The following is a 16885-nucleotide window of genomic DNA, read 5'->3' as shown; positions in this document are numbered from 1 at the left end:
AGGGAGGGGCGGGAGGGCTGAGCCAAGGAGGCTCAGGCAGTCCAGGAGTCCCAGCAGTGGGCCAGGGTGGAACCGGAGAGATGAGCCAGCGAGGATCCGGCCTAACAGGAACCCCGGCAGATCACCAGGGCGAAACCGGAGGGACGAACCAGCGAGGATCCGGCCTAACAGGAACCCCGGCAGACCACCAGGGTGGAGCCGGAGGGACGGACCAAGGAGGATCCAGCCAAACAGGAACCCCGGCAGACCACCAGGGCGAAACCGGAGGGACGAACCAGCGAGGATCCGGCCTAACAGGAACCCCGGCAGACCACCAGGGTGGAGCCGGAGGGACGGACCAAGGAGGATCCAGCCAAACAGGAACCCCGGCAGACCACCAGGGCGGAGCCGGAGGGACGAACCAGCGGGGATCCGGCCAAACAGGAGCCCCGGCAGACCACCAGGGCGGAGCCGGAGGGACGAACCAGCGGGGATCCGGCCAAAGAGGAACCCCGGCAGACCAGCAGGGCGAAACCAGACGGGGAGACCAGGAGACCTCCAGCCAAACAGGGACCCCGACAGATAGGGAGGGCAAAGCCGGCGAGGCACTCCTCAGGGGTAGCGCCGGCATCAGGGCTGGGGGCTCGGGCTGGGGCGGCGCCGGCAGGGCCAGGAGAATGGGCGGCGCCGGCAGGGCCAGGAGAATGGGCGGCGCCGGCAGGGCCAGGAGACTGGGCGGCGCCGGCAGGGCCAGGAGACTGGGCATGACTGGAATGACCTCCGGGCCATGTGGGACGGGGGAAGTCTTTCTCCTTTTCCTTCTCCTCCGTCTCCGAGACTGGGGCACTGAAATGTCGGCCACTACTGGGGGCGCGGCAGCCTCATCAGGCTCCTCTGGGGGCGCGGCAGCCTCAACAGGCTCCTCTGGGGGCGCGGCAGCCTCAACAGGCTCCTCTGGGGGCGCGGCAGCCTCAACAGGCTCCTCTGGGGGCGCGGCAGCCTCAACAGGCTCCTCTGGGGGCGCGGCAGCCTCAACAGGCTCCTCTGGGGGCGCGGCAGCCTCAACAGGCTCCTCTGGGGGCGCGGCAGCCTCAACAGGCTCCTCTGGGGGCGCGGCAGCCTCAACAGGCTCCTCTGGGGGCGCGGCAGCCTCAACAGGCTCCTCTGGGGGCGCGGCAGCCTCCTTAGCTGGGGAACGTGCCAAGAACTCCACAAATTCCCCAAACGACAGGTGGTCCAGCCCCCTCATACTCCACCAGCTGAGAGGCTCATCAAGGGCGTAATTGAAGAGGTCCTTGAGGGCCGCATCATTGACCTCCAATCCCTCTGCAGTCCCACTGAACTCCAGGGCAAAATCCCTCACACCAGTCCCTTGTTGATGGAGAGAGATCAAAGTCTTGAACTGGAGCATGCGCTGATAGTGGGGGCTGGAGAGAGTGGAGGCTGGTGGACAGTGCAAACCCTTCTTCCGCTGAGTCCTCATACTGGCGAGTTCGTACTGTCAGGGTTTTGGGTAGAGGGATGAGGCGAGGACTCAAAGATGCAGAGAGAAGGGCTCTTTAATAGCAATAAAAATAAAACAAACAAACAAAAACTACCCCGTGGGGGAAAACAGACTAACTTGACTGGGCAAGGCAAGGCAAGGCAAGGCAAGGCAAGGCAAGGCAAGGCAAGGCATACACAGACAAAGATTCGACGACGAACTCGCCACCAGACTGCAAACACAAGGGCAATAAATAGGGAGCTAATGAGGAGGTTAACGAGGGAACACGTGTGGGGAAAATTATATCAATAATCAGGTAACAAGATGGGAGGGGTCAAGACAATTGACGAGAGCACATGGCACATAGGAACGAAGACAAAAGCCATGTGCTCACACAAAACAAAAAACACAAGCACATGGCCAGCAAACCAATCGCAAGCCATGTGCTCGAATCGGACACAAACATTCAGCTAATGAGCAAGCTCATAACCCGCGTGTTCACACAAGACAGCACGCAGCCAGTAAAATCTAAGCTGCGTGCGACAGCACAAGACAAAATATAACAAGCACACAGCCGATAACTCGAGCTGTGTGCAACAATGCCACAATAAAACAGAACATGGAGCGCGAGTGCTCGGTCCCCGACACGAAACCGAAACTCAGCAAGACATGAGTGCCGGGATCCGAACACCACGCTCCAACATGAAACAGGACACGCAGACAAGAGCGCACAGCTCGAGCGGTCTCGAAGCCGCGCACTCACATGAAAACAATGACAGAAGGAGAGTATCAGGGCTCTGTCACAAAACATGAAAACCACTAGACTGAAGTGACAGAACCCTGACAAGACCTTAGTCAGGGTAGCGGCATATTTCATTTTGGACAGGAATGAAAACGCGGCTGTGAGGGGGAAGAAGCACAGTGTATTATATAGATTCTACTGTTGTTGAACAATTGTTCAGCTGATAAAATGTGTTTCAGGAACAAAAAAATTATAATTAGTAGACAAGAACTCCATAAAACAGTTTTGAAATGTATCATTTGGTAAAATTGTGTGATCCGGAATCTTTTGTACTGTTTGTGTCAATGTAAAGATCGGCGTTAAATTTAACATGCCATCTGACCTGACTACGGTGTATAGGGTTAGGAATAGAATTTGGTTTCGGGTTATTTGGTTGTAATTATGACTAGTTTAATGTTATTACTGTAGTAAGTACTTGTAACACGTATACTAAAGTACACTTAAAAATAAAGTGTTAACCAGTGTTTTTATTTTATTTTATTTTTTTTATAATTACATATACTGGTGGTGAGCCAAACTCATAGGTGAAATTAATATTGTTAATCATCTTCTCACAAGGGCACGTGAAGGTCTAGGTAATTTCTATGGTAAATGAACAATCAGTTTATTCAGTCAATGTGTAGGTGGAGGAGAAATGGGCAGGAATCAAAGATCTGAGTGAGATCTGGCAAGGGGCCGAATTGTTGTGGAACAGCAAAGGTTGTGAGGTGCTCCTGAGCAGCATTTTTGAGAACTTACCAACAGTGGTCTGAGGAGGTGGTAGAAGGTCCATGTGTCAACCATTTTAATGATGGGCCTGTGTAGATGCAGACTGGCCAGAGGTCCCTTGATGATGACCCTTGTATACAGCCAAAAGCCCCAAGAATGGGCACACAAACAAAATAACTTGACCTTGGGGCAGTGTAAGAAAGTTTTCTTTTGCATCACATTTACTTTGGGATGTAATTGGACCAGGATACACTGCAGGAAGATGACAAAGCTGGTTGAGGGACTGTGATGCTCTGGGCAATGTTCATGTAATTTGAGACATGCAATCTACCTGAACCTCATTGCAGACCAGGTGCATCATAGCAATAGCATTCCATGATGGCAGTGGCCTCTTCCAGCAGGATATTTCACCCTGCTACATTGCACACATTGTTCAGGAGTGGTTTAAAGAAGTGTTATGAAGAGTTCAAGTGTTGTCCTGATCTCCACTTTGCACCTGCGGCTTGCGCTGGACCAACCAGTCCAATTCTTTGTTGGCTCAACCTCGCAACTTAAAGACATGAAGGATCTACTGCTAATGTCCAGTGCCAGATACCACAGGACACTCTTAGGGGTCTTGTACAGTACATGACTCGACAGGTCAGTGCTGTTTTAGCAGAACAAGGAGGGCCAACATCATTTTAGACGGTTGTAATGTTTTGGCACATCAGTGTATTATAATATAGAATTAACATTATTCTCACAGTAAGTTTTATGGGTATAATTGAAGAATGGTAGAGTGGGTATAGAAAAGAATCAATACCCCTTTAAAATAACCACATTTTGTTGCTTTGTAGCCTGAAATGAAGATGAACAACATTTTTTTTTATCTAGCTGCATTTCCTCGGTGTAACTTATAACATCCAATTGAAAGATATTACACCAATATGTCAGAAAAAAACTGAATCAGAGTTGGAAAAAGGATCCCCCTGATGTCAGTATTTTGGGTAACACTTTAGAATAAGGCTCCATTAGTTAATGTTAGTTAATGTATTAATTAACATGAACAAACAGTGAATAATACATTTATTACTGTATTTATTCATCTTCGTTAATGTTAGTTAATGAAAATATAGTTATTCATTGTTAGTTCATGGTAATTCACAGTGCATTAACTAATGTTAACAAGCACAACTTTTGATTTAAATAATGCATTAGTAAATGTTGAAATTAACATGAACTAAGACTTATAAATGCTGTAGAAGGATTGTTCTTGCTTAGTTCATGTTAACGAAAGTAGTTAACTAACATTAACTAATGGAACCTTATTCTAAAGTGTTACGGTATTTTGTTAAAACACCTTTTGCTTTAATTACAGTCTTTAGTCTGTACAAACTTTAGTCTTACAGATTTTGCGCATCTGGACTTAATACTAGGTAAGTGGGCAATATTTGCCCACTCTTCTTTGCAGAACCGCTCAAGTTCAGTTTGATGGTAACCATTTTTGGACTGCAGTCTTCAAGTCATTCCATAGATTTTTAATGTGGTTTATGTCTGGGCTCTGACTAGTCCATGCAAAAACATTCACCATTTCCTCCTTCAATCATTGTGTGTGCAGTTTTGCTGTTTGCTTTGGGTCATCATGGAAGGTAAACTTTCTGGCAAAAGGCAGCAGATTTTCCTCAAGAATCTGACAGTATTTTGCCCCATCCATTTTTCCTTATATCCTGACAAGTGCTCCAGGATATTACCACTTCCATGCTTTAATATAGTAAGAATGTTGTTATTTGGATGGTGAGCTGTTTTGGATTTCCACCAGACATATCTTTTGGTGTTGAGGCCAAATTATTCAAAGTGTTTTTTTTTTTTTTGTTTTTTTTTACTGGCATGACTGGATGTGGCCTTTCTTGAGGAGTGTCCCTTTTTTCTTGCAACTCTCCCATACAAGCCAAATGTTTGATATTGTTGTCTCACGATCACTCAATGACCACTCTTTGTCATAAAGTCCTACAACTGCTTCAGAGTTACTGTAGGCCTCTTGGGCACCTCTCTGAGCAGTTTCCTCCTGGCTCTTTCATCCAGTTTGGAGTAACATGCTAAATCAGGGAGGGTCTGTGTTGTACCAAAGTTTCACGTCTTATAAATGTACTTTACTGTGCTTCTAGACATTGATAAATCCTTTGAAATGTTTTTGTATCCATCTCCTGACTTCATCCCAGAGATCTTTTGACAGTGCCTTTCCATCCATAGTTGATTCTTACTAACTGCTCAGCAAAAAAAATTGCTGGTTTTATGGTGGAGGTGAAAGATGTGCAATTTAAATATAACATGGTTCAGATCAGAAGCCATGGTCTTGAAGAGAATAGAAAAATCAAATGGGATATTACAGACCAGTTTATAAGATTTATTAGAGAATCATAGGTGGATTTTTTTGTGTGCTTTTATAAAATGTAGATGATTAAAATGTGAAGTTAGAATGCTTAATTATTTCTCTTATCTTTTTTCCGCTTTAGACATTGAATGTGTTGATGCAGGGAATAGGTGTGAATGAGGCTCAGCCAGTTGCTGCCAAAGTTTTAGACTGTGACACTATAACCCAGGCGAAGGAGAAGATACTAGACCAGGTGTACAAGGGCACCTCATACTCCCATAGACCACATGCTGATTCTGTGGACCTGGGTGAGAACATTTACAATTGCTCTGCTATTCACACATGTAGTCTACTCTCTCTTACTCATATCATTTGTTTCCTCTTTATGTCATATTCATTCATTCTTACATTCTTTTAGTAGTTTCTTTTCAAACTTTATATGTCTATGACTGTACATGTGGTTTTTATTGTTCCTTTGGGATTTCCAGAATGGCGGTCTGGTGTAGCAGGTCACCTAATCCTCTCAGATGAAGATCTAACATCTGTGGTTCAGGGCAACTGGAAACGCCTGAACACGCTCCAGCATTATAAGGTACAATGCAATCTTTAAATTACAGTGCTGTAAACCTCTCAAGTCAAGTACTTCACAAAAAACAATGCTTAACAGATCCTTTTAGTGAGCAAGCCAATGGAAAAACTATTGCTCTGCTAACTTTTATGGGCAAAATCTAGTAATTTCTATAGAAATCAGTCAATTTAGGAATTTTGCATGAGGATTAAAATTTCCCAACACTAGGAAATCTGCTTTGTTTTAAAGTGGAGGACCAAATAGGGACATACGGTGCCCGGGAAGTGACATGGTCGGTTCACTTAGTTTTGTTGTGGCCATTATATTATAACTCATGGAAACATGATAATATGTTGTGGCCATGAGATATTTTTGTTGAGGTAATGACACCCTTATGGCTTTATTGGTATAATTGTCAGATAAATGATAAAAGAGCGTGATGTGTTTTCATTTACAAATGAAACTACGTGAATGATTAATTCCTCAACGAAACACTTTAGTATTTATAATTATGGTCTATTAATTAGCCAGAAATATAATGATATATTAATGTTCATTAATATTCATATTTAAATGTTAAATTTAAACTGCAATCCAGAAAAGATTCCAGTAAGCATAATTAAGGCTTTATTTACATGTCGAGCATTTACAGTAGGCTATTATTTACAAAAGTATTCAGAACGTTAAGTAAAAAGATCGAAATGAAGCAAAATATGAATTTAAACGAATAAAACATATCCACTAATAAAAGTCTTATACTAATAATAATAATGTTACATTTATTCATGATAAACTTTATGTGAATGTTCGCTATCGCATGTAATAAAGTCCGGTTGTAAAGGTATATGGTTAATATAATAAATTAATAATGAAATATTTTCTATAATAAATAATGTAATAATTTCATAATTCAAAATAAAATATTACTGAATAAATATCTGATAATCCCAGGTAGCTATGGTCAAGCAGGTTTGTTTACGCATTAAACTTGTGGAAAAATATGTCCTTCTTTCAACATAAGAAATCATGGCCACAAGAAATGGATGTCCTTCCCTCAGCATAAGAATTCGTGGCCACGACATAAGGATGTCGTTACCTCGAGTTAACATAACATTCCCAAGAATGAATGTCTCATGGCCATGACATATTATCACATTGCCACAAGTTATTTCGTGGCCACGATAGAACTAAGTGAACCGACCATGTCACCTCCCGGGCACCATAGGGACTATCCTCATTTGACTGGTTCATATTTAAACTAAATCACATCCCAAATATTCCTTAGTTACATGAACTAAAATATAGTAAACACTTTTAACTTCTATTCTACATATATTTTTGTGATTTCAGGTTCCAGATGGAGCAACTGTAGCTTTGGTGCTTCGCAATAGCAAACATATTCACCATGATACCCATGATTACATCGCAGGGGAGAGTGAGTACAGTATAGCGAACATAACTCTGCAAAATGTTCATGTTCACAGACACGCAACACACAGGGCTGATTTTAATGATTGTTTAGACAGTATTGTATATATAAAAAAATAAATAAAAGGGTACTGACTATAAACTGTAAAAAAAGATCAACAATGCATCTCATCGTCCTTCCACTGTAGAAAAGTGAAGCCAAATGTCCCAGGATAGCTGCTGCTATCTTTCACAGATGGTGTCATTTGAAGCCTGAGCCTGCATAGTATCAAGGTTCTGCCTATACTAGATCACCCTCTTAAACTTTATGCAGCTTTGCTTCTCCAATTTTATGTAAATGTGCTTCAGTCTCCTCCTGAAGCCCCCAAAAGAAGTCTGCTGGTGCCTTGTGATTACTTCACCCAGAGAAGCAGTCAATTATAGTCACACCCTATTTGTTTACATGGAGAGGGCAGGATTTGTGACTTATACTGGCTTCACTTTTCTTGACATTAATATATATGTGTGTGTGTGTGTGTGTGTGTGTGTGTCTCATATATAAGCAACTGTAACAGGCAGCTCCAAAAAAACAGTGTGTAAAATGTATAAAATGTTTCATTAAACATTGTAGACTACATTTTGGTAACTAACATTATCATTCTATGTTCTCTGTTCAACACTTGAATATATTGCTTTAATTTATTGTCTTTCATTCTCCCTCCACAGAGACGCCCATGCTAGAGGATGCAGATGAGGAAGGAGTGAGACTGTGGCATCTAGTGAAGGCCAGTGAGGAGCCAGAGTTACCCAAACACAGACGAGGCAGTTTAAAAGAACGAGAAAGAGCCAAGACAATACCAGAGATCTATCTCACACGGCTCCTGTCAATGAAGGTATCTTAAACATGCGTTCACCCAGCCTAAAGATACAGACAAAAGCTTGAAGGAGAAGCCAAACTCATACCAGTCATGTACAACTCTGTCTAGTATACATAGCTGAATAACAAATGAACATACGCACACCTGTTTACTTGCTGTGTCTTTGTCTTTGTGTAGGGTACACTGCAGAAGTTTGTGGACGATCTGTTCACAGTTATTCTAAGCACTAGTCAACCGGTTCCTCTGGCAATCAAATATTTCTTTGACTTGCTTGATGATCAGGCAGTGCGCCATGGCATCTCAGACTCTGAAACTATTCACATCTGGAAAACGAACAGGTACTAATTAACTTTGTGACCAATTTAACCATAAAAAAATGCTAAATCCGGGAATTATGTTTTTTTTTCACACCGGAAAAATAACTGTCATTCATTTTCATTTTTCTCTTGCTACCCTTTTTATATTAACCTGTGATCTGTGATAAAGGGTCAGTACACCCTAAAGGTTTTTAATAAATTCTGTCGTTTACTTGCACACTAAGAGTGTTGTTCATTTTCCTGGGTAAAATACATTTTAGTTGTATAGACTTTGAATGGATGGACCAAAGTGTTAAGAGAATATTATCTTTATTTGTATCCTAAAGATAAACAAAAGTTTGCTTTTTTGGTGAACTATACCTTTATCCTAAGTGTTTAATGGAGCTACTCGGTGATAGTCTCATAAATGAATGGATTAGAATTAGATATTGAAAGCCTTAACCGGATTAAAACAATATTAGGTATCCACCTACAAGTGAAGTAATAGTTGAAAGTTTTCTTGATGATCTGATTTGGTTGTCTTTTGGTTTTAGTTTGCCTCTGCGGTTCTGGATCAACATTGTAAAGAACCCTCAGTTCATCTTCGATGTGCAGGTGTCAGATAATGTGGACGCGGTTCTGTCAGTCATTGCTCAAACATTCATGGACTCCTGCACTACCACAGAGCATAAACTTGGAAGGGTAAGAGACAAACAGAAAGGAACAGGAAGCCAGTAGAGTGGAATACAGACCTCGCTGAAGATTGAAAAACTGATACATTTCTTTTTATTCATGTTTATCTAGGATTCGCCTATTAATAAGTTGCTGTATGCCAGAGATATCCCTCGCTATAAACAGATGGTTGAACGGTAAAAATACCTTGGACTACTTTACTACAGTATATAGACTATATTAGAAAGTCATCTTGTTCTGAATATCACTGTTTTTCTTAAATAGATATTATGCAGACATCAAGCAGACCATCTCTGCCAGCGATCAGGACATGAACTCCGCTCTTGCTGAGCTCTCCAGGGTATGTCTGTTTACTTCCTTTCGGTTGTAAAATTTGAAAAAGTCATATTGACTGTTTTTGAATTTGTAAAAGGTTAGAGATGGGGGGTTAGTTATAGTGTTTTGTAGCACTGTAGTAGTTTTGTTGTTCTTAAGATTTACACTCCACATTTGTTTTGACTGTCAGAATTACTCTGGAGAATTAAATTATCTGGTGGCCCTGCATGAGCTCTATAAGTACATCAACAAATACTACGACCAGGTGAGTCATGACTGGCTAAGATATTTAGAAGAATTTGTTAGCATTAGTTAACTACTATAAGCTAACAATAACTAACAATGTACTTCTACAGCATAATCTTAATGTTTATATTGGGTCACACTTTAGATTGCGGATTCCCACTACGGACAACTATTAACTATGACTATTGCCCCAATAAACTCTTAATTTGCTGCTTATAATTGTTAGTTGTTCATTTTAAGTAGGATTAGGGGATCTAAAATATGGTAATCTAGAGTAAAGCATTAATATATGTAATATTAGTACTTTGTAAGTACTAAAAACAGCCAATATGCGAGTAATATGCATGCAAGTAAGTAACTAGTTAATAGTAAGAATCAGTCCCTAAATTAAAGTGTTAACGAATGCTGAAAAAAATATACACTACTGTTCACAGGTTTGGGCTCAGTAAACTTTTCGATAGCACTTTCTATGAAGCCCGTATTTATAATACATTATAAGGGTATTCTTAAGGCATTATAATGAATGCATAATGCATTATAAAAAAAAAAGTATAATATGTTATATCAATTCATGAATAATCATAACAACAATTATAATACATCATAATACTACCGTATTTGTGGTTATAAGTTTAAGAGTATGATTATTTATAACACACAATGAACACCATATTAAATCGACTTCATTTACATTATAATGGACTGTATCATATCTTGACATTGTTTATTTAAGATCTGCACATTATCTTACTACAGCTGAGAGTGGTTAGATGTTGAGTGTTATCTGAGTGTTTCTGTGAAGCTAATGTTAATTAATTGATGTGAGCTTAATACCCCAACTGAAAAAAATGCTACGTTTTATATGCTTACATTTTATTTTGATGGTCCCCTTAATCAATCGGCTATAAGCAACTTTGCAACTACACACCAACAAACTCTCATTAGAGTATTAATATGCTCAATAATGGCAGAATCTAATACTTGCAAAGACACTTATAGTCAGCTTATCTGTTGGTTGATCATCAAAATAAAGAGTTTGAATATATTTACAGTAGCACACATACTAATACTCCAATGACTGCTAGTTGACATGTAGTTGCAGAGTTTCTTATCAACAGCTGTCTAAAGGGTACCATCAAAATAATCAAACTAATATTACAATACAAATAGTTCAAAGCAAATGTGTCATATTACATATTCATCTGATCTTATGGTTGTTTGAGAGAGAATTATTATTATTATTATTATTATTATTATTATTATTATTATTATTATTACTGCTACTTATAAGTGGTCTTTGACCACTTTCAGTAAAGTAGCATCAGAAAAATGGCAAGATATGAGACTTATAATACATTATAACTATGAGAAATATAATCCATTGTAAAAGTGGATGCAAGGTGTTCATTTTGTGTTATAAATAATCATACTCTTAAAAACTATAACCACAAATAAGTAAATATTATAATACATATACTAAAAGTTTTGTTATGAATATTTATGAGCGGATACAACATATTATAAGGTTTTTTATAATGCATTATGCATTCATTATAATGCCTTAAGAATACCCTTATAATTTATTATAAATACGAGCTTCATAGAAAGTGTTACCAAATTTTCTTTAAAGAAATTAATACTTTTATTCAACAATGGATAGATTAAAAGTGATTGTAAAAGAATACTGGAAAAAGTATACCATAGTTTCCACAAAAAATATTAAGCAGCAATGTTTCCAACATTGATAATAATTAAATATAATTATATAATATAAAAATGTAAATAATAAAATTGAAACCTAAATAGTAACATTTTAAATATGTAAAAATATAATAAAATGTTAAATAATATTCCACAATGTTACGGTTTTAATGTATTTTTGATCAAATAATTCTTAACTTTTTTAAGTTGTTGTATATTGCTAATTTGTTCATGTTAGCTACTGCATTATGTAGTTTTCTGCTGCCTCTAAAATTGTGCATATATATATATATATATATATATATATATATATATATATATATATATATATATATATAGTACAGACCAAAAGTTTGGAAACATTACTATTTTTTATGTTTTTGAAAGAAGTTTCTTCTGCTCATCAAGCCTGCATTTATTTGATCAAAAATACAGAAAAAAAACTGTCATATTGTGATATATTATTACAATTTAAAATAATGTTTTTAAATGTATTATACTTTAAATTATCATTTATTTCTGTGATGCAAAGCTGAATTTTTAGGATCATTATCACATGATCCTTTAGAAATAATTCTAATATGATGATTCATTATCAAAGTTGGAAACATTTCTGCTGCTTAATATTTTTTCAGAACATGTGATACTTTTTTAGGATACTTTGATGAATAAAAAGTAAAAACAAAAAAAAAAGCTTTGTTTTTTAAATATACATATTTTGTAATAACAATATACACTACTGGTCAGTAATTTATTTTTATTTTTTTTAATAAAATCAATACATTTATTCAGCAAGGATGTGTTAAATTGATAAGAAGTGATAGTAAAGAAACTATATTATTAGAATATATATTATTAGAATTTATATATTTTTTTTGTATAAATGCAGTTCTTTTTAACCTTTTATTCATCAAATATATTAGACAGCAGAACTGTTTCCAACACTCATAATAAATCAGAACATTAGAATGATTTCTAAATGATCATGTGATAGACTGGATGTTACATGTGACACTGAAGGCTGGAGTAATGATGGTGAAAATTCACAGGAATAATTTTTTTTTTTTAAGTATATTCAAATAGAAAACTATTATTTTAAGCTGTAATAATATTTCACAATATTACTGTTTTTTTCTGCATTTTTGATCAAATAAATGCAGGCTTGATGAGCAGAAGCAGAAACTTCTTTCAAAAACATAAAAAATAGTAATGCTTCCAAACTTTTGGTCTGTACTGTGTGTATATATATATATATATATATATATATGCTGTAATTTTATTCCTATATGTGTGTGTTTGTTAGATTATCACTGCCTTAGAGGAAGACACCACCACTCAGAAGATGCAGCTTGGCTACCGGCTTCAACAGGTTGCTGCAGCTGTAGAAAATAAAGTGACAGACTTGTGACCATGGACAAAGTAAAAAGTGACCATGGAGTGAAAGTAATAAGTGTGAAGACACCGATTGGTGGCTATACGAACACATGGTACAGGTATTTAGGTACAGTTTCAATTTGCAGTGCTACCATGTGCAGCAAGAATACACAAAGATCCTGTTCTTTTTAGCTGTATTAAATCGGACTACTAACAAAGATAAATTAAGACCCACAGCGATTTGTGATGTGTTGGGTTAGAAGTGTCCAGCCTTTCACTTGAATTTTATTTTAATTTTATTTTTTTAATGTTTTGAATATGGTTATTCCCATTTCAGTCCTTTTCATTTTTAAAAGCCCGAAAGCCTTGTTGAGTTCATGAATACTATATTATCACAGTGGAGGGATTCATTTCTGCATGATTATCATGAAGATCACATATACACACTCACACTCTTGCTTGGTCATGGCCTCATGACAGAACACCTTCACCTACCTCCTCGCTTTGTATCTACCAGTGTGTTTGTATCCAAATTTTTGTTCACTGGTGGTAACGTTTGAATGTGATTCAGCATTTGCAAAGTTGTTAAAACATGCCACGACTAACACACTGAAGTAAAATGTTATAGAACATTTTCAGCTCATTAGAATATTGTAAATTGTCCTAATGATCAGTAAGTGTCACTGGAAAGTAAAATATAAAAGTCTATTTTGTTAACTTGTATAAATCTTGACTGGTAAGACCAATTCTAGCGACTTGTTACATATAGTGTCATTGTTTCAACTAGTCAGGTCAAATGATGTTTAGCCAGTGTTTTTTTTTTTTTTTTCGTTTTGGATTAATTTGAATCTGCTAATGTCTTTTTAAGCCTTTTTTTTAATTTGAGGGGCCAACATAGGATTGAATTAATTAATCATCTCTTACCACATCCTCTTAACATTTCATCAGTATGGAATTTTAAAGACTGACACTTTTATGTCGGTACATTTAAAGGATCGAAATCTTTAGCCTTCATGTGAGAAAATATGATCTGTATTGTATGTAAAGTTGTGCTTAAATATATTAGTGCTGGTCCACTGTAAAGGTAAATAGACCACTCACTTGCAGTTCACTTCTTTTGATCAAAGACTGTTCTCAAACACTGAATCATAAATGTGACGTAAATAGAAATTGTCCGAGAAAAGATGTGACTGTGTCATATTTACTAATATTTTTTTAGTGTAGAATGTTGTAAATAATGACCGAATTGTTACGTAGCTTCTTAGAAAGTTCACAAAGAGTAAATTATTATAAAACGTATAAACTGGTCTTTAAAAGAGAGGTTTAACAATCAGCTTACAAAATTAATGTTAAGCTGTTCTATAGGTTTTTGGTTCTGAATGTATGCGAATTATGGGAATACAAATGAAAGATTACTTGATACAATGTCTTTTCCATAACATCACGTGAAAACTATAGTGATTGTCTTGGGGTTTAATGTGAACTTGATGGTATCGGTTTAATAATTAGGATAAATAAAGTTTACATTTGGAGAGCTCTGCCAGTCGCTGTTCTTCTTGGTTCTTAAAACTCATTTGGTATTAATAATGTCTATAAGGACTAGTTATGTTGGAAGCTCTTAGCCTTACATAATTCCCCGTATTGTCTTTTGATTAAGTGGTTACCTTATGTGAATGACTGTATGACTGCCTGCCCTACACTGTATGCAAGTATTTTCTGTGTATTGAAAGTATTTTCATGATTATGTGGTTGTTTTTAAGAAGGGCAAAAGCAAAGAAGGGTAAGTCAGGGTTTAAAAGAAAAGAAATGGTCTAAAATGGTGTGAATAGAAAGGTGTCAGTATAAAATAATCTGGGGTATGGGTAAGGTTGAGCATTGTTTGAATTTTTAATGATTCCAATTCTTGTCAATTCCAAATTTCGATTCCAATAAGGTAAAAATAAAATTCTGGAATACGTTGCTGAAGGTCAGGAATCGTCTAGTTGTTATAAAATTCAAATTTAGATTCCTCTAATCGATTCCTCTATGCGCATTTTAATAAGATTTTAAACCATTCAAGCACAACAAGACTTGTGCACTGTTTTCTGTACTGCACACATAGGGGCATAGCCATCATTTCAGAAATGAGGGGGACAGAAATGTAAAAAAAAAATTCTGTTTTATTGACAGACTTATGTACTTTAAATGTATAAGAAATCAAATACACTGTTGGCTGATAACCAATAATTTGTATTATATATATTTCTTCCCTGTATTTCCCTAATGACAATTTTAGAATTGGTTTATACAAACACATAACAAGGCAGAATAGCTTCTATACTGTATTAAAGGGTACATAACATACACCGTTTCACCTAATCTCATGTTAATCTTGATTAGCTATAGAGTAGAACTGCATCCTTCATATCTCCAAAAAGTCTTTAGTTTTATCATATTTATAAAAGAAAAATACAGCTTTCTGATTCTCTCTAGAAAAAGCCGAGCTCCTGGAGGCGTGCCGTGGGCGGAGCTATAATACTGATGTTTCGTGTTGTTTTTTCAGTTGTACTTACATGAATGGGGTCTTTTATCACTGGGATCGCTCCATGCTGTAATAGCTAATGATGTGCAAATCCGTTATCGACCTGGGCCTTGTTTATAAAACATTCATCACTAAAATGACCAGAACACACAAACGCACTTGCTACATTCTGTTGCTGCCCCGCAAAAACAAACTGCATCCACTGTTCATGTAACGCTGGGTTCTTTGGGAAGCTGAACATGGTAAACTTTCCCTCTCATTCAAAAACACACTTATTTGGAGACATTCTCGAACAAATCCTATGCAGCGCATCCAACGATTTCCTGATGAAGCGCATGGATGTACACGGTCTCGCTCTCCTCTGGTCGACATGTACGTGGGCAGACTGGGCACGCTTTTCCGAGAGAAATGCTCATATAAGGAGTTCCACAATCATCTACGTCATTAAATCCACAGTTGAAAAAACCAGCCGAAACTTGTACCAACCCGGAAGTAGGATTTTCGGCACAGAAATTCTCTGTCATTCTTCCAAATTATTTTTTTTAATTTGGCCATGTTTAGCATGAGAATTAATCTCTTTAACACTCTGAACAACTCTGAATACATGAAACACCATTGTAGCCCCCCTTTAAATGTTATGTCAATTAGCACTGCATTATTCATATACTATATTTATTACCTAGAAATGACATGATAGTACTTACAGCAAAAGTGGGATGCCTTTATCCATATTAGGGATTTCTTGCTTGTCATTAGTTACTATTCTACTGGGCCGTTTTGGACATCTTGTTGTCCTGGTCTCTGCTGACATTCAGGGCTGTAGAGGTCTGGTCTGGATACAGACTGGAACTGGTGGCTACGGTGACCTCTGAATAAGAAAGAAACAGACTAATATTAGCAGAGATATTTAGCATAATAGGTCCCCAATTTAAGCCCCAGGTTGAGCCGGAAGGCCTTTTTTATTAATTTTGTATATTCTCTTTGTATGTTTTTGACTTCAGGTTTCACAGTGCAAAGTCTAGCAGGTTAGATGAATTTGAGAATATGGATTGCCCTTCTTCGTGAATGTGTGTCTTTGTTTGTTAGTTCTTTGATTGACTGGTTACCTGTCAAGGGTTTATCCCTGCCTTCGGCCTGAGGCACTGGAATGTACTCCCGTGACCCTACATAGGGGAAACGATTATAGAAGGAACAGGCCAGTGAGCATCAGGGACCTTCTGGGAAAGGGTTTGAGTGATCATCAGATATTTAAGGTGGTTTTGACATTTTTAGAGGTTAAAGGACTAGACCACAGGATTTAATGTTTGAGGATGAGGATCTTGATGTTTCAGCCCATCTCAGGAGTTGAGAAGCCCAGTGTGGAAGCTGGAGAAACTGAACACGCAGCGCCAGCTGAAGCTTGCATGGACTCTGATCCTCTGGACGGGTAGGGCATAACAAAAGTTTTTTTTTGTTTTTTTGTTTTCTGATAGCAATACAGATTCATCACTCATGTGCGCAAGATATACAGCAGGTGGCGGTAATACTCCTAAGGAGTGAACGGCCATTGAACAAAGAAGAAAAA

General features: G+C 37.9%; 1 protein-coding gene across 1 annotated transcript in view; it reads left to right on the top strand.

Annotated features, from left to right (window-relative positions):
* plxnb1b (plexin b1b) overlaps positions 1 to 14334 on the top strand; it is a 55393-nt gene extending 41059 nt beyond the window's left edge. The window contains exons 29-38 of the mRNA XM_026213945.1: positions 5465 to 5630; positions 5811 to 5914; positions 7241 to 7325; positions 8024 to 8190; positions 8353 to 8513; positions 9026 to 9173; positions 9276 to 9340; positions 9429 to 9504; positions 9670 to 9744; positions 12730 to 14334. Of these exons, the coding sequence (XP_026069730.1) occupies positions 5465 to 5630; positions 5811 to 5914; positions 7241 to 7325; positions 8024 to 8190; positions 8353 to 8513; positions 9026 to 9173; positions 9276 to 9340; positions 9429 to 9504; positions 9670 to 9744; positions 12730 to 12834 (1152 nt within the window). The 3' untranslated portion in view covers positions 12835 to 14334. The remainder of the gene's footprint in view (positions 1 to 5464; positions 5631 to 5810; positions 5915 to 7240; positions 7326 to 8023; positions 8191 to 8352; positions 8514 to 9025; positions 9174 to 9275; positions 9341 to 9428; positions 9505 to 9669; positions 9745 to 12729) is intronic.
* Positions 14335 to 16885: the final 2551 nt, after the last annotated feature.

This window comes from Carassius auratus, chromosome 31, assembly GCF_003368295.1.
Source record: "Carassius auratus strain Wakin chromosome 31, ASM336829v1, whole genome shotgun sequence".
Taxonomy (NCBI): domain Eukaryota; kingdom Metazoa; phylum Chordata; class Actinopteri; order Cypriniformes; family Cyprinidae; genus Carassius; species Carassius auratus.
The sequence above is the reverse complement of the archived record's forward strand: the minus strand, read 5'-3'. Positions and strand labels throughout refer to the sequence as shown.